Genomic DNA, 25450 nt, shown 5'->3' on the forward strand with positions numbered 1-25450 from the left:
TGATGATTTGGAGTTGGGGACCAAGGGCAATGTGTCCAAGTTTGCAGACGACACTTAAGATGAGTGGTAAAGCAAAAAGTGCAGAGGATACTGGAAGTCTGCAGAGGGATTTGGATAGGCTAAGTGAATGGGCTAGGGTCTGGCAGATGGAATACAATGTTGACAAATGTGAGGTTATCCATTTTGGTAGTAATAACAGCAAAAGGGATTATTATTTAAAAGATAAAATATTAAAACATGCTGCTGTGCAGAGAGACCTGGGTGTGCTAGTGCATGAGTTGCAAAAAGTTGATTTACAGGTGCAACAGGTCATTAAGAAGACTAATGGAATTTTGTCCTTCATTGCTAGAGGAATGGAGTTTAAGACTAGGGAGGTTATTCTGCAATTGAATAAGGTGTTAGTGAGGCCACACCTGGAGTATTGTGTTCAGTTTTGGTCTCCTTACTTGAGAAAGGACCTACTGGCACTGGAGGGTGTGCAGAGGAGATTCACTAGGTTAATCCCAGAGCTGAATGGGTTGGTTTACGAGGAGAGGTTGAGTAGACTGGGACTGTACTTGTTGGAATTTAGAAGGATGAGGGGGGATCTTATAGAAACATATAAAATTAGGAAGGGATTAGATAGGATAGATGTGGGCAAGTTGTTTCCACTGGCGGGTGAAAGCAGAACTAGGGGGCATAGCCTCAAAATAAGAGGAAGTAGATTTAGGACTGAGTTTAGGAGGAACTTCTTCACCCAAAGGTTTGTGAATCTATGGAATTCCTTGCCCAGTGAAGCAGTAGAGGCTCCTTCATTAAACGTTTTTAAGATAAAGATAGATAGTTTTTTGAAGAATAAAGGGATTAAGGGTTATGGTGTTCGGGACGGAAAGTGGAGCTGAGTCCACAAAAGATCAGCCATGATCTCATTGAATGGCAGAGCAGGCTCGAGGGGCCAGCTGGCCTACTCCTGCTCCTAGTTCTTATGTTCTTATGGCTGTGTCCTCTTTTATCCCTCTGGGATTTTGCGCTCTTTCGGGCGGTCCTTAACCTTGGACCCAATAGTTCGACAGGGCTCTGATCACTGTCTTCGATTTCGGCCAATAAAGGGCGCGTGGCTGGGTGGGTCCTTAGCGGTCATTGACCTTGGCAGTTAGGCTTTCTGAGTAAGGGGAGTGGCGCTGATCAGTCTGTGGCTGTACCGGTTGCTTGATTGGAATTCTATTGTCCTGGGAAAATGGGCCATTAAAATGCAAACGAGCAGGGGTTTCGATCAGGTATGGTTATCTGTGTTTCAGATACACATAGGCTCTGTATCTGTCTGAGTCCTGGGTTGGCCATAATTCCCATGGTCCTTTGCAGGTGGCCATCTTAGATGGCTACATTCCGTCCTCTTGATTCTGAACGCGAAGCGTGGTGGATCACACTATTGATCCCTGTTCATCCTTGGTGGACCGGTCACTCTTGGTCAAGGCAAGGGTTTACTCTACTCTAGCTTATGGTTTGGGACGTTTACCTAATATTCCATTAATACATTCATAAATTAATTCATCTCTAACGGTCACTATAATTTAGGTCACTATGAAACATTTAATTTATCTGCATAGTTGATCTCTAGCTAACACTATCTAAGCCAATCTCTTGCTGCTGGTGAATATCAAAGAACTTATATACAGTACAAAATTAAAAACAGCAGCATCACATTTCTACTTAATCCTAATAAAGTTAACGAGGTACATGGTTTATTTTTAGCAGTGATTGTTACATGAGTTAATTTTATTGAATTCCAAAGAAGGGGGCTCGGACTGTATATATCGGGGAGCGGGAGGCTTTTGCGGAGTCGGAGTGTCTGAATGACACTGCAGATTATTGCGATTACTAGAAGGGCCTCTACTATGTATGAAAGGGTGTTCCATTTGGCAATGTTTTCGTACCAAGTGGGGGTTTCGATGTCTGTCTTTATGTGTGGTGGCCTGTTGTGTGGTAGTGTTCGGGGCTGGTGTGGGGTTTGTTAAAACAGTCCGTTGCGCGCTCAGTTGCAGAAGTCCAGCAATGATCCAAACGCATGTCAGCAGTCCTTGCTTCATCCTGTGTTTTCTGTTTTCCGTGTAATCCTGGGGGTGCAAGCATAGTATCTGTTATTATCTTTGGTTAATATCTTGTTTTATTAGTCTTTCTCTCCTTACTCCAATTGCCCGTTATGATTGTCACCATGTGTGACTCCCTCATTTAAAAAAAAAAAAACCATTTTGGAGAGACGAGAAATGCAAATTTCTAAAGTACAGAGACTCTCACAGCTTGTGGTCGATGCGGGGAGTGGGCAGACAATTTCTCCGACCAGTCTTTTCGTTACTTGCAACCAGTGGTGGTTGAGGCTTATCTTAACCAGCCGAATTTCATGGTGGCCAGTTTTATAGAGTTTCGGCCCAGGGTTCAAAGGTAGTTCCGGGTGTAGCAGCATGTATAGCAGCAGTGATTAGCAACCAATTGTGTCACATGTGTAAATAGCAGGAGGTAAAGAAAAGAAGGGGTGAGCGTACAGAACGTGGCAAAATGCATTCTTTATACCACAACCAAAGGGAGAATAGAGAACGTGAAACTAAGGCCTGCCAAAGTTAGTGCAGAGTGTAGAGAACCATTCCAGAGCGTATGAAGTGACGGGAACATGAGGTGCGTGTGGGCCGCTGCGGAATAAGAATGGGTGGAATCCCCGGGTAGGGCGGGGGTTAGTGCCGTTACTCCACTACCCGAGCTTAACTGACTGGATGCATTTGGGGTCCTCAGGTAGGGCGGGGATCAGTGCTGTTACTCCCTACCTGGGTGACCTGGGTGGGTGGTAAGAGTTTGTACTCGTGTGGAAACTTGTCGTAAAGACTGGGAGAACAGTGATCTGTTTCTCAACAAACTTGTGCCCCTAACTGACATTGAGTATCGTACCCTCGAATCAGAAGAGTAATTTTGTGTCGGGCGACATGAATTAAAACCATGTAGTAGAAAAACGAAGGAAAAAGGCGGGCAGGCTCCATCAGAACTTTGGACACCTTAATACTTAGGCGGTGTCTCTTTCTCATCATCTGGACACCTCAGGGTTCTGTACCAAACAGTGTTGTAAAAGCATTACCGAAACGAGAGTCAATATCTGAATCATCACCATCTCCCGGTTACCAGACTCGTGTCTGCCGTTTCTGTGCCTTGGCCGCGTCATGCCTTACTAGTCTGCAAAGAGTTGTCGCGGTGCCAAAGAGAGTCTTGTTTGTCGTGAGGCGTAGGGGCGGTGGGAGTGGAGGGCAAGTTACTGTGGTCGGGTGGTGGCTGGCGGTGGCTGGGGGAGGGCATATAGGGAGTCAAAGATATCTAAGTCATGGTTCCGGGGGCTGGGGTGACTGGGGGCAGAGAGATGGCGCCAGTGTTCAGGGATAGTAATCAAATCCGGGAGGCTCTCGCTGCCGTGGGAGTCAAGTTCAAGGTGAAAGTCTGTGCCTGTGGGCGGAGACAAGTTCGGGTCTGTGGGCGTGGACGAGGGATAAATGCCGGCATGGCTGGGGGAGGGTTGGACTACGTTGTCGATGGGCGGGGCGGGATCGTCTCCTATTGCCAGAGAGATGTGATGGGAGTGGCTGCATTGGGATCCGTAGACTTTGAATTGGTTGGTGTGGAACCAACCAGTTTTACCGTTGGGATACGTTATCTTGTACACGGAGGGGCTCATTTTGTCGGAAATGGAGTAGGGTCCTGCAAATTTGGGGGGGGAGGAAAGAACTGGGGTTGTAAAGTGAAACCATTACTTGCTGACCGTCTGTGTACTCTACGGGATGGACGGTTTTGTCAAAGCCAGGCTTTACTCTGCTTCCTTCTAGCGCCTAATCGGGCAGCTGCAGCGAGTTGTGCCACTTTAATGTTATCTGTAACCTGTTGGACTGCTTTTTCGTGGGTGAGGGTGGTTACTGTAGGACTTGTCAGATCGAGGCCTAATAAATATTCACAGTAAGAAGTCTTACAACACCAGGTTAAAGTCCAACAGGTTTGTTTCAGACACTAGCTTTCGGAGCACTGCTCCTTCCTCAGGTGAATGTAACCTGGTGTTGTAAGACTTCTTACTGTGCTCACCCCAGTCCAACGCCGGCATCTCCACATCATAAATATTCAATACCCTTCATGGGCCGTCCGGTCATGAGAGTGTGGGGGGTGAAACCTGTGGAACTGTAAATGGTGTTCCGAATAAACATGAGAGCAAATGGGAGGACTGTGTCCCGCGTGGTATTGTTCTGTTGCACCACCTTCCTAATGGTCGCTTTTAAAGTTTGATTCATTCTCTCGACCATGCCGCTGGATTGGAGGTGATATGCTATATGGAACTTCTGCCTGATCCCAAAAATTGTTAAAACATTTTGCATGACTCTGCCGGTGAAGTGGGAACCTTGGTCTGACTCAATGCTGCGGGGGAGACCCCAGCGTGTGAATATCTGTTGGGTCAGCACTGTGAAATATTTTGCCTGTTCTCCCTGTTTGAGCATGGTCGCGGGACTTGTGGCAACAGTGGGGGATGCTAAAGGGTTACATTATTAAGTTCTCGGTAGTCGATCGTTAGTCGCCATGAACCATCGGGCTTTTTTACGGGCCAAATTGGGGCATTATTTGTGGACGCTACGGGTTGAATAACTCCTTGGTCTAACAAACTGTTAATAACCTTCAAAATCTCACCCTCGGCTTGCTGTGGGAAACCGTATTGCTTTTGCGGCTTTGGATCGGGACCTGAAATCTTCACTGTACCTGGGATCTTCCCACAATCGTGTTTGTGGTGTGCGAACGAAGCTTTGTGTTTTATGAGGACCTCTCTAATCATCTGGTCTGCACTAATTGTTTGCAGATTAAACCAATATTCCCCTACTGAGCAAATCCTGTTTTCATAATCCCCTACTATGAGCGTAGCGGGAACCCTAGCTGTTTTAGCCATTCGTCTTACACATTTGTTTACTGGGTCAAACGAAAGGTTATGGGAGCTCATAAAATCAATGCCTAAAATGTGTTCTGCGGTTTGGGGTAAGTCAACTAAAACGACGGGGTGTTTGGTGCTAATGTTTCCTTTCCGGATGGGTATGGGAGCTGTGATATATCCTTGTTGTATGTGGCCTGTGAATCCACTCAGGGTCATGGTGTCTGCGGTGGGCCATTTGTCCTGTTGGAACATGGTGGAGGAGTTCAAAGTGATGCGGGATCCTCCTGTGTCCCAAAGAAAATCGATTGTATGTCCCCGGACTGTGCCTGTAACTACTGGTCTGCCTGATTTATCCCAGCGTGTGTCAGACCCAAGTTGGGGAGTCCGAACATCGTCAATCTGTGGAGTTAAACGCTAAATCGTCTGAACGGGCGCTAACATTATGCATGGGCCTAACATTGTTCCTAGGTGGGGGGTTGGTATCGTTGCTGGTTCGGGGGGTTTCGTCGGCAGTCGCGGGCGTAATGTCCCATGTGGCCACAATTGTAACAACCTTGTGGCTGTGCTCTGGGGTGCTGTCCCTCGTGTCTACCCTTGTTTATCCATGCTGGGTCCTGGTTAATCCTAACTGGGTGCATGTTTGCTTCTATCTCTGCGGTGATATACATCATTGTAAGTACACAAAGGGTTAATTTACATACACTGCACCTAGCTAGACACTAGAGGGAACTCCAGAGACATGACACACAGACAGTCAACCAATAGGTCAGTAATATAGGACACGGCCAATGGGCATTCACGATACACATAGAGCTGACACCACCACAGGAGGGCATTACACCAACCCATATAAAAAGGACACAACACATATGATCTTCCTCTTTCCAGCAGAGACTCTCAGTGAGTACAGACACAGGGTTGATTGAAACACCTCACTCCCAGCAGATTGTAGCAGACTGGTTAGTCAGTCTGAGTAGCTATAGCAGGATTAACAGTAACGTCGAATCCAAGTAGGAGAATTGTTAATAGTTCAATAAACGTGTTGAAGCTATCTCCAAGTCTGAACCTTCCTTGGTCAGAGTGCACATCAAGGAAGCAGCTTATGGTACAACAAGAGCAGAACAAAACAATCTCGTCCTGATCTGTCTGTCGGTGAAGGGTTTGTTCCCATGCTCTAGAAAGTCATTTCAATACCCAAACTTCATTGTGTGTGTGGTCTGCGGGGTCGTAGTTTACACAAGCCTTTTGACCTGTGTCTGTGGCATGCAAGACTAAGGTGCGGGACCATTTACTGGTGTCCTCCTCATTTAGGTGTGCACGGTTCAATTGTCCATAGACTGCCATGACATGAATCCATAGACGACCAGCAAACGCGGTCGGATGCTCTCCCTTCTTTTGCCTGCAGTGATTTAAACCCTCGACTGAATCGCCTTTGTTATACCCGATGTCATCTAATATGGCTGTTTTCATTTCCTGTAGTGTTCCTCCTGCTACATTTTGGGGTTCTGGCAAAGCTGATCTCACGGACTGGCTCATAACTATTAGCTATGTTGGCACACCTCCTCAAAGAAGCTGTGCGGGTCTGCAGTGGGCTGGAATGGACTAATTTTCGTGCAAACTTCTCTTGATTGGGTTATGGGTAGTGGGGTGGTGTAAACGATATCAGGCTCCTCCTGATCCAATGACCTGCGTTGTGTGGTAACCGGATTCATGGGGGTCGAATTGTGAGTGGGGGTGTGTGCTGCCTGTGCAGTCGGTGCTGCGGGTGCTTTTCTTTTTGGGGCATGGGGGGTTTGATTTTGATTTCCCGCGTCCTCTACGTATCTTTGGGTGCTTTTGTTTAATTCTTGCCAATCGGGAGCATCTTCCTCATCTAAATCCTGCCCGAAAGTGTACCTGAAGCCATTCTGTACTGAGAGTAGTGATTGTAACTTTTCTATCTTCTGTCGGCATTTACCAGGTACTCTGCCTCTGTTCCTTAGTGGAGTTGTGGAGCGCTCTCAAAGCTGCTTTTAAATCTGCGCATTTGCTAGTTAGCTGGGCGACCTGTTGTTCTGTTTCCTCTCTTACCAGGACTGCGCACTGTGTATCTTGGTAGGCTTTATCGTACTGGGTCTGGAAGCTACTAAGGTGAAGTAGACAAGATTGATGTGCACATTTTACATCGGCCATTTCCTTATCCTTAGCTGCTAACTGTTCCCGGAATTGCTCAATTATCTTCTCGCTCTCGTTACTGTTTCCCTCGTTCTTTTCTTCCTTCTAGTTATATAAATGTGGTCACACCCAAGGTGCAGGCAGAGAAATGGGTGACCACCAGAAAGGGCAGGCAGTCAGTGCAGGAATCCCCTGTGGTTGTCCCCCTCTCGAACAGGTATACCCCTTTGGATACTGTCGGGGGGGATAGCCTATCAGGGGAAAACAGCAGCAGCCAGAGCAGTGGCACCACGGTTGGCTCTGATGTTCAGAAGGGAGGGTCAAAGCGCAGAAGAGCAATAGTAATTGGGGACTCTATAGTCAGGAGCACAGGTAGGCGCTTCTGTGGACGTGAAAGAGACTCCAGGATGGTATGTTGCCTCCCTGGTGCCAGGGTCCAGGATGTCTCCGAACGGGTAGAGGGCATCCTGAAGGGGGAGGGCAAACAGGCGGAGTTCGTTGTACATATTGGTACTAACGACATAGGCAGGAAGGGGCATGAGGTCCTGCAGCAGGAGTTCAGGGAGCTAGGCAGAAAGTTAAAAGACAGGACCTCCAGGGTTGTAATCTCGGGATTACTCCCTGTGCCACGTGCCAGTGAGGCTAGAAATAGGAAGATAGAGCAGCTAAACACGTGGCTAAACAGCTGGTGTAGGAGGGAGGGTTTCCGTTATCTGGACCACTAGGAGCTCTTCCGGGGCAGGTGTGACCTATATAAGAAGGACGGGTTGCATCTAAACTGGAGAGGCATAAATATCCTGGCCGCGAGGTTTGCTAGTGTCACACGGGAGGGTTTAAACTAGTATGGCAGGGGGGTGGGCACAGGAGCAATAGGTCAGAAGGTGAGAGCATTGAGGGAGAGCTAGGGAATAGGGACAGTGTGGCTCTGAGGGAGAAGTTGCTGAACACAGCGGGTCTGGTGGCCTGAAGTGCATATGTTTTAATGCAAGAAGTATTACGGGTAAGGCAGATGAACTTAGAGCTTGGATTAGTACTTGGAACTATGATGTTGTTGCCGTTACAGAGACCTGGTTGAGGGAAGGGCAGGATTGGCAGCTAAATGTTCCAGGATTTAGATGTTTCAGGCGGGATAGAGGGGGATGTAAAAGGGGTGGCCGAGTTGCGCTACTGGTTAGGGAGGATATCACAGCTGTACTACGGTAGGACACCTCAGAGGGCAGTGAGGCTATATGGGTAGAGATCAGGAATAAGAAGGGTGCAGTCACAATGTTGGGGGTTTACTACAGGCCTCCCAACATCCAGCGGGAGATAGAGGAGCAGATAGGTAGACAGATTTTGGAAAAGAGTAAAAACAACAGGGTTGTGGTGATGGGAGACTTCAACTACCCCAATATTGACTGGGACTCACTTAGTGCCAGGGGCTTAGACATGGCAGAGTTTGTAAGGAGCATCCAGGAGGGCTTCTTAAAACAATATGTAGACAGTCCAACTAGGGAAGGGGTGGTACTGGACCTGGTATTGGGGAATGAGCCCGGCCAGGTGGTAGAAGTTTCAGTAGGGGAGCATTTTGGGAACAGTGACCACAATTCAGTAAGTTTTAAAGTGCTGGTGGACAAGGATAAGAGTGGTCCTAGGGTGAATGTGCTAAATTGGGGGAAGGCTAATTATAACAATATTAGGCGGGAACTGAAGAATCTAGATTGGGGGCGGATGTTTGAGGGCAAATCAACATCTGACATGTGGGAGGCTTTCAAGTGTCAGTTGAAAGGAATTCAGGACTGGCATGTTCCTGTGAGGAAGAAGGATAAATAAGGCAATTTTCGGGAACCTTGAATAACGAGAGATATTGTAGGCCTCGTCAAAAAGAAAAAGGAGGCATTTGTCAGGGCTAAAAGGCTGGGAACAGACAAAGCCTGTGTGGAATATAAGGAAAGTAGGAAGGAACTTAAGCAAGGAGTCAGGAGGGCTAGAAGGGGTCATGAAAAGTCATTGGCAAATAGGGTGAAGGAAAATCCCAAGGCTTTTTACACGTACATAAAAAGCAAGAGGGTAGCCAGGGAAAGGGTTGGTCCACTGAAGGATAGGCAAGGGAATCTATGTGTGGAGCCTGGGTCACATTGAGATCCAAAAAGACAAGGTGTTGGGTGTCTTAAAAAATATTAAGGTAGATAAGTCCCCAGGGCCTGATGGGATCTACCCCAGAATACTGAAGGAGGCTGGAGAGGAAATTGCTGAGGCCTTGACAGAAATCTTTGGATCCTCACTGTCTTCAGGTGATGTCCCGGAGGACTGGAGAATAGCCAATGTTGTTCCTCTGTTTAAGTAGGGTAGCAAAGATAATCCAGGGAACTACAGGCCGGTGAGCCTTACGTCAGTGGTAGGGAAATTACTGGAGAGAATTCTTCAAGACAGAATCTACTCCCATTTGGAAGCAAATGGACGTATTAGTGAGAGGCAGCATGGTTTTGTGAAGGGGAGGTCGTGTCTCACTAACTTGATAGAGTTTTTCGAGGAGGTCACAAAGATGATTGATGCAGGTAGGGCAGTGGATGTTGTCTATATGGACTTCAGTAAGGCCTTTGACAAGGTCCCTCATGGTAGACTAGTACAAAAGGTGAAGTCACACGGGATCAGTGGTGAGCTGGCAAGGTGGATACAGAACTGGCTAGGTCATAGAAGGCAGAGAGTAGCAATGGAAGGATGCTTTTCTAATTGGAGGGCTGTGACCAGTGGTGTTCCGCAGGGATCAGTGCTGGGACCTTTGCTGTTTGTAGTATATATAAACGATTTGGAGGAACATGTAACTGGTCTGATTAGTAAGTTTGCAGACGACACAAAGGTTAGTGGAATTGCGGATAGCGATGAGGACTGTCAGAGGATACAGCAGGATTTAGATTGTTTGGAGACTTGGGCGGAGAGATGGCAGATGGAGTTTAATCCGGACAAATGTGAGGTAATGCATTTTGGAAGGTCTAATGCAGGCAGGGAATATACAGTGAATGGTAGAACCCTCAAGAGTATTGAAAGTCAGAGAGATCTAGGTGTACAGGTCCAACGGTCACTGAAAGGGGCAACACAGGTGGAGAAGGTAGTCAAGAAGGCATACGGCATGCTTGTCTTCATTGGCCGGGGCATTGAGTATAAGAATTGGCAAGTCATGTTGCAGCTGTATAGAACCTTAGTTAGGCCACACTTGGAGTATAGTGTTCAATTCTGGTCGCCACACTACCAGAAGGATGTGGAGGCTTTAGAGAGGGTGCAGAAGAGATTTACCAGAATGTTGCCTGGTGTGGAGGGCATTAGCTATGAGGAGCGGTTGAATAAACTCGGTTTGTTCTCACTGGAACGACGGAGGTTGAGGGGCGACCTGATAGATGTCTACAAAATTATGAGGGGCATAGACAGAGTGGATAGTCAGAGGCTTTTCCCCAGGGTAGAGGGGTCAATTACTTTGGGGCATAGGTTTAAGGTGAAAGGGGCAAGGTTTAGAGTAGATGTACGATACAAGTTTTTTACACATAGGTTAGTGGGTGCCTGGAACTCGCTACCGGAGGAGGTGGTGGAAGCAGGGACGATAGTGACATTTAAGGGGCATCTTGACAAATACATGAATAGGATGGGAATAGAGGGATACGGACCCAGGAAGTGTAGAAGATTGTAGTTTAGTCGGGCAGCATGGTCGGCATGGGCCTGGAGGGCCGAAGGGCCTGTTCCTGTGCTGTACATTTCTTTGTTCTTGTTTACAATTAACTGCCCATGGAGCGTCTTCACGACCTCCTCTGTGCCTCGCAACTGTGCTGAATAGGACATTATTGCCATCGGCTTTCTGACTTTCCCTACATTTTTCTTGTGGACCTCGCTTAGGTTCTCCCACCAAGTTTGTCCTATCTATCCTGGACCTGACTCATCATTTGCGCAAAAATTCGACCAAAGGGGCCATCTTCTTCCCTTTAAGTATCTCCTTAATTCTTCCTCCCATATGGGGCATTGCTCTGCTCTGTTGGTCGCTGCGACCTCAGGTTCCTGTGGATTCATCAATCTTTCCATTGCTGTAGTGGCCATTTCTTCTCTTATCTCTTTCTCTACTTTTAATTTGGGACAGGGGAATAAGGCGCCGATTTGAACAACGGGTATGGTCTAAGCTATCTTCCGGCTCACAATCCCTCGATAGTTGTACACAATTCTCACGAGTTTACCTTACTCTTCCTGTTAGATACGCATGCGGGTTAGTACACACTTCCGAAATTCGGTTATTTGGTCGATATGGTTCTTTCTCTTTCTCGCAATTGGATTCAAGGTTTGTGGGTTATCTCGGAGTGACAAAGTCACTTTTAATCGAGTCCCGGCGGAGTTGCCAATAATGTTGCTCTATAATAATGTTGGTGAACCACGAGCCTTCCCTTATATCGATCAAATGACCGCACATCCAGTTAGCTGGTTCAAAAGATGGTTTATTTACAAACACAAGAGTTATCTCGAAATGCAAACACAATATCTACTGCGAGTTAAATTACACCTATCAGCTACAATAACCTATACTTAACTTCAGGGCGACCGGCACTGTGAACAAAGATCGAAGCAAAGTACAGCACAGGAACAGCTCCTTCAGCCCTCCAAGCCTGCGTCGACCATGCTGCCCGTCTAAACTAAAATCTTTTACACTTCCAGAGTCCGTATCCCTCTATTCCCATCCTATTCATGTATTTGTCAAGATGCCCCTTAAACGTCCCTGCTTCCACCACCTCCTCCGGCAGCGGGTTCCAGGCACCCACTACCCTCTGTGTAAAAGACTTACCTCGTACATCTCCTCTAAACCTTGACTCTCGCACCTTAAACCTATGCCCCCTAGTAATTGACCCCTCTACCCTGGGAAAACGTCTCTGACTATCCACTCTGTCTATGCCCCTCATAATTTTGTAGACCTCTATCAGGTCGCCCCTCAACCTCCTTCGTTCCAGTGAGAACAAATCAAGTTTGTTCATCCTCTCCTCATAGCTAATGCCCTCCATACCAGGCAAAATCCTGGTAAATCTCTTCTGCACCCCCTCTAAAGCCTCCACATCCTTCTGGTAGTGTGGCGACCAGAATTGAACACTATACTCCAAGTGTGGCCTAACTAAGGTTCTATACAGTGCAACATGACTTGCCAATTTTTATACTCAATGCCCCGGCCAATGAAGGCAAGCATGCCGTATGCCTTCTTGACTACCTTCTCCACCTGTGTTGCCCCTTTCAGTGACCTGTACACCAAGATCTCTCTGACTGTCAGTACTCTTGAGCGTTCTACCATTCACTGTATAATCCTTACCTGAATTAGACCTTCCAAACTGCATTACCTCACATTTATCCGGATTAAACTCCATCTGCCATCTCGTCGCCCAAGTCTCCAAATGATCTAAATCCTGCTGTATCCTCTGGCAGTCCTCATCGCTATCCACAATTCCACCAACCTTTTTGTCGTCCGCAAACTTACTAATCAGACCAGTTACATTTTCCTCCAAATCATTTATATATACTACGAACAACAAAGGTCCCAGCACTGATCCTGCGGAACACCACTAGTCACAGCTCTCCAATCAGAAAAGCACCCTTCCATTGCTACTCTCTGCCTTCTATGACCTAGCCAGTTCTGTATCCATCTTGCCAGCTCACCTCTGATTCCGTGGGACTTCACCTTTTGTACCAGTCTGCCATGAGGGACCTTGTCAAAGGCCTTACTGAAGTCCATATAGACAACATCCACTGCCCTACCTGCATCAATCATCTTTGTGACCTTGTCGAAAAACTCTACCAAGTTAGTGAGACAAGACCTCCCCTTCACAAAATCATGCTGCCTCTTGCTAATACGTCCACTTGCTTCCAAATGAGAGTAGATCCTGCCTCGAACAATTCTCTCCAGTAATTTCCCTACCACTGACGTAAGGCTCACCGACCTGTAGTTCTCTGGATTATCCTTGCTACCCTTCTTAAACTAAGGAACAACATTGGCTATTCTCCATTCCTCCGGGACATCACCTGAAGACAGTGAGGATCCAAAGATTTCTGTCAAGGCCTCAGTAATTTCCTCTCTTGCCTCCTTCAGTATTCTGGGGTAGATCCCATCAGGCCCTGGGGACTTATCCACCTTAATATATTTCAAGACGCCCAACACCTCGTCTTTTTGGATCTCAATGTGACCCAAGCTATCTACAGACCCTTCTCCAGACTCAACATCTAGCAATTCCTTCTGTTTGGTGAATACTGATGCAAAGTATTCATTTAGTACCACGCCCATTTCCTCTGGCTCAACACATAGATTCCCTCCCCTGACCTTCAGTGGGCCAACCCTTTCCCTGGCTACCCTCTTGCTTTTTATGTACGTGTAAAAAGTCTTGGGATTTTCCTTAATCCTATTTGCCAATGACTTTTTGTGACCCCTTTTAGCCCTCCTGACTCCTTGCTTAAGCTCCTTCCTACTTTCCTTATATTCCACACAGACTTTGTCTGTTCCCAGCCTTCTCGCTCTGACAAATGCCTCCCTTTTCTTTTTGACAAGGCCTACAATATCTCTTGTTATCCAAGGATCCCAAAATTTGCCATATTTATCCTTCTTCCTCACAGGAACATGCCGGTCCTGAATTCCTTTCAACTGACATTTGAAAGCCTCCCACATGTCAGATGTTGATTTACCCTAAACACCCGCCCCCAATCTACGTTCTTCAGTTCCCACCTAATATTGTTATAATTAGCCTTCCCCTAATTTAGTACATTCATCCCAGGACCACTCTTATCCTTGTCCACCAGCACTTTAAAACTTACTGAAATGTGGTCACTGTTCCCGAAATACTCCCCTACTGAAACTTCTACCACCTGGCTGGGCTCATTCCCCAATACCAGGTCCAGTCCAGCCCTTTCCCTAGTTGGATTATCTACATATTGTTTAAAGAATCCCTCCTGGATGCTCGTTACAAACTCTGCCCCGACCAAGACCCGAGCACTAAGTGAGTCCCAGTCAACATTGGGGAAGTTAAAGTCTCCCATCACAACAACCCTGTTGCTTTTACTCTTTTTCAAAATCTGTTTACCTATCTGCTCCTCGATCTCCCGCTGGCTGTTGGGAGGCCTGTAGTAAACCCCCAACATTGTGACTGCACCCTTCTTATTCCTGATCTCTACCCATATAGCCTCGCTGCCCTCTGAGATGTCCTCCCGCAGAACAGCTGTGATATTCTCCCTAACCAGTAGCGCAACTCCTCCACCCCTTTTACATCCCCCTCTATCCCGCCTGAATCATCTAAATCCAGGAATGTTTAGCTGCCAATCCTGTCCTTCCCTCACCCAGGTCTCTGTCATGGCAACAACATCATAGTTCCAAGTACTTGCAAATGGATTAGGCCTTTATCTGGATTTCACTTGGCTGGTTCGAAGAAAGTGGCTCTGTTTGCACTGAGTGCTGAATTTGGTGCTTTTTGAGTGCGATAGTGAGAGTTTGGTGACCGAGGGAGTATAAGGCTTCATTTTTATCCTCAGTTTAGTCTTTCTTTTATTTAGTTAATTAACTTAAAAGTTGCTGTTTGGTTTAGAAGAAGGTGAATTTTCAATCAGCTTTAAACAGGCTTCTACTTCTAGGCACTTGCAGCTGGAGCTTGTTAATTAGTTAATTGGATTAGGCCAGTTTTCAGAGGCTAGATTCACAGTATAAAAGTGATCCCCTACACTGCAGACTTTGTTTGCACTGAGTGCTGAATTTGGTGCTTTTTGAGTGTTATAGTAGGAGTTTGGTGACTGAGGGAGTGCTGAATTTGGTGCATTTTGAGTGCGATAGTGAGAGTTTGGTGACCGAGGGAGTTAGGTGAGGAGGGAGTAAGGTGCTCCTTTCATTTTGTTTCCGACATTTCCGCAAAGAGTGCGAAGAGAGCCAGGAGTTTACAGGAAGTGTAGCTGACTGGGAGCAGAGTCGGAAGGCGGAGATCTAGTTAGTCCACACAGCAGCTATATTCTGTGAGGTAAGAGGGGATGGAGGCTAGGCCAATTACATGCTCCTCCTCTAGGATGTGGGTGGTGAGGGATACCACCGGTGTCCCCACTGACTATACCTGCGGGAAGTGCACCCAACTTCAGCTCCTCAAAGACCGTGTTAGGGAACTGGAGCTGAAGCTGGATGAACTTCGGATCATCCGGGAGGCAGAGGGGGTGATTGAGAAGAGTTACAGGGAGGTAACCACACCCAAGGTACAGGACAAGAATAGCTGGGTTACAGTCAGGGGGAAAAAAAAACAAACAGGCAGACAGTGCAGGGATCCCTCGTGGCCGTTCCCCTTCAAAACAAGTATACCGTTTTGGATGCTGTTGGGGGGGATGACCTACTGGGGGAAGGCCCTAGCGGCCAGGTCTCTGGCACTGAGTCTGGCTCTGGGGCTCAGAAGGGAAGGGGGGGAGAATAGAAAAGCAATAGTTGTAGGAGATTCAATGGTTAGGGGAATAGATAGGAGATTCTGTGGTCGCGAGCGAGACTCCCGGAAGGTATGTTGCCTCCCGGGTGCCAGGGCCAGGGATGTCTCGGATCGTGTCTTCAGGATCCTTAAGCGGGAGGGGGAGCAGCCAGAAGTCGTGGTGCACATTGGTACCAACGACATAGGTAGGAAAAAGGGTGTGGAGGTAATAAACAAGTTTAGGGAGTTAGGCTGGAAGTTAAAAGCCAGGACAGACAGAGTTGTCATCTCTGGTTTGTTGCCGGTGCCACGTGATAGCGAGGCTAGGAATAGGGAGAGAGTGCAATTGAACACGTGGCTGCAGGAATGGTGTAGGAGGGAGGGCTTCAGGTATTTGGATAATTGGAGCGCATTCTGGGGAAGGTGGGACCTGTACAAGCAGGACAGGTTGCATCTGAACCAGAGGGGCACCAATATCCTGGGAGGGAGGTTTGCTAGTACTCTTCGGGAGGGTTTAAACTAATTTGGCAGGGGAATGGGAACCGGATTTGTAGTCCAGCAACTAAGGTAGCCGATATTCAGGACGCCAAAGCATGTAATGAGGCAGTGGGGAAGGGAACACTGACAAAGGAGAGTATTTGCAGGCACGGAGATGGGTTGAAGTGTGTATACTTCAACGCAAGAAGCATCAGGAATAAGGTGGGTGAACTTAAGGCATGGATCGGTACTTGGGACTACGATGTGGTGGCCATCACGGAAACTTGGATAGAAGAGGGGCAGAAATGGTTGTTGGAGGTCCCTGGTTATAGATGTTTCAATAAGATTAGGGAGGGTGGTAAAAGAGGTGGGGGGGTGGCATTATTAATTAGAGATAGTATAACAGCTGCAGAAAGGCAGTTCGAGGAGTATCACCCTATTGAGGTAGTATGGGTTGAAGTCAGAAATAGGAAAGGAGCAGTCACCTTGTTAGGAGTTTTCTATAGGCCCCCCAATAGTAGCAGAGATGTGGAGGAACAGATTGGGAAACAGATTTTGGAAAGGTGCAGAAGTCATAGGGTAGTCGTCATGGGCGACTTTAACTTCCCAAATATTGAGTGGAAACTCTTTAGATCAAATAGTTTGGATGGGGTGGTGTTTGTGCAGTGTGTCCAGGAAGCTTTTCTAACACAGTATGTAGATTGTCCAACCAGAGGAGGGGCAATATTGGATTTAGTACTGGGTAATGAACCAGGGCAAGTGATAGATTTGTTAGTGGGGGAGCATTTTGGAGATAGTGACCACAATTCTGTGACTTTCACTTTAGTAATGGAGAGGGATAGGTATGTGCAACAGGGCAAGGTTTACAATTGGGTGCAGGGTAAATACGATGTTGTCAGACAAGAATTGAAGTGCATAAGTTGGGAACATAGGCTGGCAGGGAAGGACACAAGTGAAATGTGGAACTTGTTCAAGGAACAGGTGCTACGTGTTCTTGATATGTATGTCCCTGTCAGGCAGGGAAGAGATGGTCGAGTGAGGGAACCATGGTTGACAAGAGAGGTTGAATGTCTTGTTAAGAGGGAAAAGGTGACTTATGTAAGGCTGAGGAAACAAGGTTCAGACAGGGCATTGGAGGGATACAAGATAGCCAGGAGGGAACTAAAGAAAGGGATTATGAGAGCTAAGAGAGGGCATGAACAATCTTTGGCGGGTAGGATCAAGGAAAACCCCAAGGCCTTTTACACATATGTGAGAAATATGAGAATGACTAGAGCGAGGGTAGGTCCGATCAAGGACAGTAGCGGGAGATTGTGTATTGAGTCTGAAGAGATAGGAGAGGTCTTGAATGAGTACTTTTCTTCTGTATTTACAAATGAGAGGGGCGATATTGTTGGAGAGGACAGTGTGAAACAGATTGGTAAGCTCGAGGAAATACTTGTTAGGAAGGAAGATGTGTTGGGCATTTTGAAAAACTTGAGGATAGACAAGTCCCCCGGGCCTGACGGGATATATCCAAGGATTCTATGGGAAGCAAGAGATGAAATTACAGAGCCGTTGGCAATGATCTTTTCGTCCTCACTGTCAACAGGGGTGGTACCAGGGGATTGGAGAGTGGTGAATGTCGTGCCCCTGTTCAAAAAAGGAACTAGGGATAACCCTGGGAATTACAGGCCAGTTAGTCTTACTTCGGTGGTAGGCAAAGTAATGGAAAGGGTACTGAAGGATAGGATTTCTGAGCATCTGGAAAGACACTGCTTGATTAGGGATAGTCAGCACGGATTTGTGAGGGGTAGGTCTTGCCTTACAAATCTTATTGAATTCTTTGAGGAGGTGACCAAGCATGTGGATGAAGGTAAAGCAGTGGATGTAGTGTACATGGATTTTAGTAAGGCATTTGATAAAGTTCCCCATGGTAGGCTTCTGCACAAAGTAAGGAGGCATGGGATAGTGGGAAATTTGGCCAGTTGGATAACGAACTGGCTAACCGATAGAAGTCAGAGAGTGGTGGCGGATGGCAAATATTCAGCCTGGATCCCAGTTACCAGTGGTGTACCGCAGGGATCAGTTCTGGGTCCTCTGTTGTTTGTGATTTTCATTAATGACTTGGATGAGGGAGTTGAAGGGTGGGTCAGTAAATTTGCAGACGATACGAAGATTGGTGGAGTTGTGGATAGTAAGGAGGGCTGTTGTCGGCTGCAAAGAGACATAGATAGGATGCAGAGCTGGGCTGAGAAGTGGCAGATGGAGTTTAACCCTGAAAAGTGTGAGGTTGTCCATTTTGGAAGGACAAATATGAATGCGGAATACAGGGTTAACGGTAGAGTTCTTGGCATTGTGGAGGAGCAGAGAGACCTTGGGGTCTATGTTCATACATCTTTGAAAGTTGCCACTCAAGTGGATAGAGCTGTGAAGAAGGCCTATGGTGTGCTCGCGTTCATTAACAGAGGGATTGAATTTAAGAGCCGTGAGGTGATGACGCAGCTGTACAAAACTTTGGTAAGGCCACATTTGGAGTACTGTGTACAGTTCTGGTCGCCTCATTTTAGGAAGGATGTGGAAGCTCTGGAAAAGGTGCAAAGAAGATTTACCAGGATGTTGCCTGGAATGGAGAGTAGGTCTTACGAGGAAAGGTTGAGGGTGCTAGGCCTTTTCTCATTAGAACGGAGAAGGATGAGGGCCGACTTGATAGAGGTTTATAAGATGATCAGGGGAATAGATAAAGTAGACAGTCAGAGACTTTTTCCCCAGTTGGAACACACCATTACAAGGGGACATAAATTTAAGGTGAAAGGTGGAAGATATAGGAGGGATATCAGAGGTAGGTTCTTTACCCAGAGAGTAGTGGGGGCATGGAATGCACTGCCTGTGGAAGTAGTTGAGTCGGAAACATTAGGGACCTTCAAGCAGCTGTTGGATAGGTACATGGATTATGGGAAAATGATATAGTGTAGATTTATTTGTTCTTAAGGGCAGCACGGTAGCATTGTGGATAGCACAATTGCTTCACAGATCCATGGTCCCAGGTTCGATTCCGGCTTGGGTCATTGTCTGTGCGGAGTCTGCACGTCCTCCCCGTGTCTGCGTGGGTTTCCTCCGGGTGCTCCGGTTTCCTCCCACAGTCCAAAGATGTGCGGGTTAGGTGAATTGGCCAATGATAAATTGCCCTTAATGTCCAAATTGCCCTTGGTGTTGGGTGGAGGTGTTGAGTTTGGGTAGGGTGCTCTTTCCAAGAGCCGGTGCAGACTCAATGGGCCGAATGGCCTCCTTCTGCACTGTAAATTCAATGATAATCTATGATTAATCTAGGACAAAGGTTCGGCACAACATCGTGGGCCGAAGGGCCTGTTCTGTGCTGTATTTTCTATGTTCTATGTTCTATGTTTCTGCTGGGCTCATCCATCAGGTAGCGATCGTTGGTCTTGAACTTGGCTGGCTGTTCCTGCTATGATTGGGTTGGCACAGGCTGGATGCAAAAGAGACAGAACACATGGCTGTATCCTCTTTTATCCCTCTGCGATTTAGCGCTCATTGGGGCGGTCCTTAACCTTGGACCCAATAGTTTGACAGGGCTCTGATCACTGTCTTCGATTTCGGCCAATAAAGGGGCGGGTGCCTTGGTGGCTGGGTGGGTCCTTAGCGATCATTGACCTTGGCAGTTGTGCTTTCTGAGTAAGGGGAGTGGCGCCGATCAGTCTGTGGCTGTACCGGTTGATTGATTGGAATTCTATTGTCCTGGGAAAATGGGCCATTAAAATGCAAACGAGCGAGGGTTTCGATCCGGTCTGGTTACCTGAGTTTCAAATACACATAGGCTCTGTATCTGTCTGAGACCTGGGTTGGCCATAATTCCCATGGTCCTTTGCAGGTGGCTATCTTAGATGGCTACAGGGTGTCCCATTTAAGGTGGAGATGAAAATATTTTTTTCTCAGAGGATCTGGGACACTCTTTCCCAGAGACATGATGCACATAGAACATAGAAAAATACAGCACAGAACAGGCCCTTCGGCCCATGATGTTGTGCCGAACCTATGTCCTAGATTAATCATACACAGTGCAGAAGGAGGCCATTCGGCCCATTGAGTCTGCACCGGCTCTTGTAAGAGCACCCTACCCAAAGTCAACACCTCCACCCAACACTAAGGCACATAAAACTATCAATGTCAAAAGTGGCAGAAAGCAAACATTGAATGAGGGCTATGCGGAGGTGGGCACTGAGATTAGTTTGGGATTGATGCAGGGCTTTTGGGTAGAGAGTGCAACAGTGGGATTAGTTTGGGATTGATACATGGCTATGATGAGGAAATGGGGCAGGGGAAATAGTTTGCGATTGACACAGGGCCATGTGGAGCGAGTGGAGCGTTGGGATTAGTTTGGGATTGATATAAATCTATAGGGAAACAGTGGGACAGTGGGATTCATTTTGGATTGATACAGGCCTATGGGGAGAGAGTGGAGCAATGAGCTATGGAGAGAGAATTGGGTTGTGGCATTAGTTTTGGATTGATACAGGGTTATGGGGAGAGAGTGGAGCAGTGAGCTATGGAGAGAGAGTTGGGTAGTGCATTAGTTTTGGATTGATACAGGGCTAGGAGGGGAGAGTGGGGCAATGGGATTAATTTAGGATTCATACAGGGCTATGAGGAGTGGGGCAGTGGGATTAGTTTTAGAGATTGATACAGGACTATGGGGAGAGAGTGGAGCAGTGGATTCAAGCAAATTACTGTGGATGCTGGAATCTGAAATGAAAGAGAAAATGCTGGAAAATCTCAGCAGGTCTGGCAGCCTCTGTAGGGAGAGAAAAGAGTTAACATTTTGAGTCCGATGACTCTTTGTCAAAGCTAACAGACAGAGAAAGTGGGAAATATTTATACTGTGGAGTGAGAGAATGAAAGATGAGTCATAGCCAAAGAAACCCAGGGAAACCGGGTGCTAATGGCCACAGAAACCCAGGGGAAAGAGTGCTAATGGCAGTCCCCAGAGAGGACAAAAAATGTGAAAGGTCAAACAGAGAGAAACTAACATTAGAGGGTGAACTGCAGATGTGGGGGGAAGGGAAGGGGGAAGCAAAGAGGAGAAAGGGTAACGAAAGGTGGGTAAGATGGGGGGAGGAGGTTAATATATATTAATAAAGACAAGAAAGAAATGGTAAAAGACAGCTAAAATGAAATGGGATGAAAACAAATGGGTTGAGGTGGTGTAGATTTCATCATCTGAAGTTGTTGAATTCGATGTTGAGAACGGAAGGCTGTAGTGTGCCTAACCGGAAGATGAGATGTTGTTCCTCCAGTTTGTGTTGAGCTTCATTGGAACATTGCAGCAGGCCAAGAATAGACATGTGGGCATGGGGCCAGGGGGCGGGATTCTTCGGAAACCAGTGGAGCGGGCAACTCCGGCGCAAAAAGGTGGCGTGAACCACTCCGGTGTCAGGCCGCCCCGAAGGTGTGGAATCCTCCGCACCTTCAGGGGCTAGGCCAGCGCCGGAGTGATTTGCACTGCGCCAGCCGATGCGGAAGGGGCTTGGCACCACGCCAACCGGCGCCGAAGGGCCTCCGCTGGCTGGCGCGAATTGGCGCACGCGCGGGAGTGCCAGTGTGTGCTGGCATCATCCCAGCGCATGCGCAAGGGGGGTTCATCTCCGCGCCAGCCATCGCGGAGCATTACACCAACCGGTGCGGAGGAATAGAGTGCCCCCACGGCACAGGCCCGCCCGCGGATCGGTGGGCTCTGATCACGGGCCAGGCCACCATGGGGGCACCCCCTGGGGCCAGATCCCCCCTCGCCCCCCCGAGGACCCCGGAGGCCACCCGCGGAGCCAGGTCCCGCCTGTAAGTACCTGTCATAACATACGCCAGCGGGATCCGCCAAAAATGGGTGGCACTCGGCCCATCGTGGACCGGAGAATCGCCGGGGGGCCGCAACCGCCGGCCGGCGCAATTCCCTCCCCCGCCAAATCCCTGGCGCCAGAGAATTCGGCAGACGGTGGGGACGGGATTCACGCCGCACCCCCGGCGATTCTCCGACCCGACGGGGGGTCGGAGAATCCCGCCTACGGTCTTTTGTTGAAATGGCAAGCAACGGGAAGGTCAGGGTCCTGAATGCGCACAGACTGAAGATGCTCAGCAAAGCGATCACCCCGTCTGCGTTTGGTCTCTCCGATATAGAGGAGACCACATTGGGAGCATCGAATGCAGTAGACCAAATTGGAAGAGATGCAAGTGAAACGCTGCTTAACCTGGAATGAGTGTTTTTGGCCTGGGATGTTAAGCATGGACGAGGTAAAGGGGCAGGTGTTACACCTTCTGCAATTGCATGGGAAGGTGCCACGGGTGATGGGAGAGGTACTGGGTATGGTGGAGGAGTGGACTAGATTATCTCAGAGGGAACGATCTCTGAGGAATGCCGACAGAGGGAGTGAAGGGAAGATGTGTTTGGTGGTGGCATCACGCTGGAGTTGGCGAAAATGGCGGAGGATTATGCTTTGCATACAGAGGCTGGTGGGATGAAATGTGAGAACGAGGGGACCCTATCCTTGTTCTGGGAGGGAGGGAAGGGTGGCGAGGGTAGTGGAACGGGAGACGGACCGCACACTGTTGAGGCCCCTGTTAACAACTGTAGGTGGGAAATCGCGGTTGAGGAAGAAAGAACACCTTTTCGAAGTACCATTTTGGAAAGTAGCATCATCAGAACAAATGCGACGGAGGCAAAGGAGTTGAGAGAAAGGGATGGAGTCCTTGCAGGGTCTAGGGTGCGAAGAGCTGTAGTCCAGATAGCTGTGGGAGTCAGTGGGCTTGTAGTGGATATTAGTAGATCGGCTATTGCCGGAAATGGAGACAGAAAGATCAAGGAAGGGAACTGTCTGAGATGGACCAGGTGAAAGTTATGGAGGGGTGGAAACTGGAAGCAAAGTTGATGAATTCTTCCCGGTCCGGACAAAGTACCTGTCATAACATACGCCAGCGGGACCCGCATCAAAATAGTCATCAATGTATCAGTAAAGGAGTTGTGGGAGGGGAACCGGGTAGGCCTGGAACAAGGAATGTTCCACATATTCCATAAAAAGGCAAGCGTAGCTAGGACCCATGCGGGTACCCATTGTTACACCTTTGATTTGGAGAAAGTGGGATGAGTTAAAGGAGAAGTTGTTGAGAGATAGAACGAGTTCAGCCAGGCGGAGGAGAGTGGTGGTTGATGGGAATTGTCCGGGCCTCCTTTCGAGAAAGAAGCAAAGAGCTCTCCGGCCATCCTGGTGTGGGATGGAGGAGTAGAGAGATTACACGTCCATGGTGAATAGAATGTGGTTAGGGCCCACGAACTGGAAGCTGTAAATTTGACGCAGGGCATCAGAGGAATCCCGGATGTAGGTGGGGAGGGAATGGACCAGAGGAGTGAGGATGGAGTCAAAATAAGAAGAAATAAGTTTGGTGGGGCAGGAGCATGCTGACACAATAGGCCTGCCGGGACAGTCCTTTTTGTGGATTTTGGGAAGTAGGTAAAAGCGGACAGTCCGGGGTTGGGAGACTATGAGGTTGGAAGCTGTAGGGGGAAGGCATCCGGAGGAAATGAGGTTGCTAACGGTGTTGAAGATAATGGCTTGATGTTAATTGGCCTGGTTATGGTCCAGGGGGAGGTAAGAGGAAGTATCTGAGAGTTGGCTCTCAGCCTCTGCGAGGTAGACGTCAGTGCACCAGATGACAACAGCACCCCTTTTGTCGGCAGGTTTGATGACAATGTCGGAGTTAGACCTGACGGAGTGAAGAGCAGAAAGTTCAGAAGGAGACAGGGTGGAATGGGTGAGGGGGGCAGAAAAAATAAAACGGCCAATGTCCCGTCGGCAGTGCTCAATGAAAAGATCAAGGGCAGGTAATTGTCCCGGCGGAGGGGTCCACTTGGAAGCAGAATGTTGAAGGCACATGAAAGGATCAGTGGAACGGGGGGAGGATTCTTGCCCAAAGAAGTGGGCAAGAAGGCAACAAAAGAAGAGTTCAATATTATGTTGAGCCCGGAATTCATTGAGATGGGGACGTAAGTGTACAAAGCTGAGAACAGCATGCTCAGCCTCAGAGAGGGGAAGGTCGGAGGGTATGGTGAACACGTGGCAAGGGCTGGGGCTGGGAGAACTGGGGTATTAGGGATTGGGACTGGTGGAGGGCCTAGGATGGCCAGTGGTGTGGATACTGGGAGAAATAGAGTACGAGGGATTGGGACTGGTGGAGGGCCGAGGATGGGCAGTGGTGTTGATGAGTTTTTGAAGCTTGCGTTCCTTAATATCTGGAAGAAACAGGAAAAGATTCTTGTTAAGGCGTCAAATGATGCGAAGGATGAAATGAAACTGGGGACAGGGACAGCTTTGAGAGAGAGTAAGATGGCGCTGCTGGAGAGAGATGTTGAGTGTCTTTATGTGGCGGCGCATGGCACTGAGTGTAGCTTTCAGGAGACGGCGAGAGCAACCGTTGGAAGAATGTTGGGTAGTGGGATTAGTTTGAGATTGATACAGGGCTGTGGGGAAAAAGTGGGATTAGTTTGGGATTGATACAGGGCTATGGGGAGAGAGTCGGATAGTGGGATTAGTTTGGGATTGATACAGGGCTATGGGGAGAGAGTGGAACTGGGGGATTATTTTGAGATTAATACTGGGCTATGGGAAGAGAGTGAGACAGTGGGAAAAATTTTAGATTGCTATCCCAATGAGTTGCATAGACGCAACGGGCTGTAAGGCCTGGTTGTGTGTTATAATCCACTTTGGTTCTTGGACGCATCTTCTCCATTGAGGTAATTAGCTATCATTGAGCCATTCTGATAAATTTGGTTTAAAAAATGGTAGATCTTGTGACATCTGTCACCTGCCTTGTTTACACAGCTTGTGACCCAGCACTATTTGAAAACACCCTTCAACTTCGGGAAAAAAGACTGGATATTGAGGAAGCCTTGGCTGAAGAGAAAAAATCAGTGGAATTATTAAAGAAAGAATATGATATGATTGCCAAGAAGGTTCGTGACTTAAGTCTTCTTAAACTGTTTAAATAAGAATATCTAAATCTATCTTAAGCAACTTTTCTTTTAGATAAATAGAACATATAAAGTTTGTTTAGTTAGGAAGCAGTGGAACAACAGAGTAAATTACAATGACACTTTCAGAGGATCAGAAGGGTGATAAGTCTGGGGTTGGTTTAGCTCACTGGGCTAAGTAGCTGGCTTTTAAAGCAGACCAAGGCAGGCCAGCAGCACGGTTCAATTCCCGTACCAGCCTCCCCGAACAGGCGCCGGAATGTGGCGACTAGGGGCTTTTCACAGTAACTTCATTGAAGCCTACTTGTGACAATAAGCGATTTTAATTTCATTTCATTTCATAAGTAATAAAGGAGAGGCAGTGATGTAGTGGTGTTGTCACTGGACCAGTAATACCGAGACCCAGGGTAATCCTCTGGGGACCTGAGTTCAAATCCCATCATGGCAGATTATGAAATTTGCATTCAATAAAAACCTGGAATT

At 47.8% G+C, this 25450-nt stretch overlaps 1 protein-coding gene across 2 annotated transcripts in view; it reads left to right on the forward strand.

The window, feature by feature from the left end:
• LOC140428191 (cilia- and flagella-associated protein 44) overlaps window positions 1-25450 on the forward strand; it is a 371239-nt gene that overhangs the window by 320551 nt on the left and 25238 nt on the right. For both annotated transcript variants that reach the window (XM_072514361.1, XM_072514362.1), the window contains one exon: window positions 24819-24949. In XM_072514361.1, the coding sequence (XP_072370462.1) occupies window positions 24819-24949 (131 nt within the window). The remainder of the gene's footprint in view (window positions 1-24818; window positions 24950-25450) is intronic.

This window comes from Scyliorhinus torazame, chromosome 8, assembly GCF_047496885.1.
Source record: "Scyliorhinus torazame isolate Kashiwa2021f chromosome 8, sScyTor2.1, whole genome shotgun sequence".
Taxonomy (NCBI): Eukaryota; Metazoa; Chordata; class Chondrichthyes; order Carcharhiniformes; family Scyliorhinidae; genus Scyliorhinus; species Scyliorhinus torazame.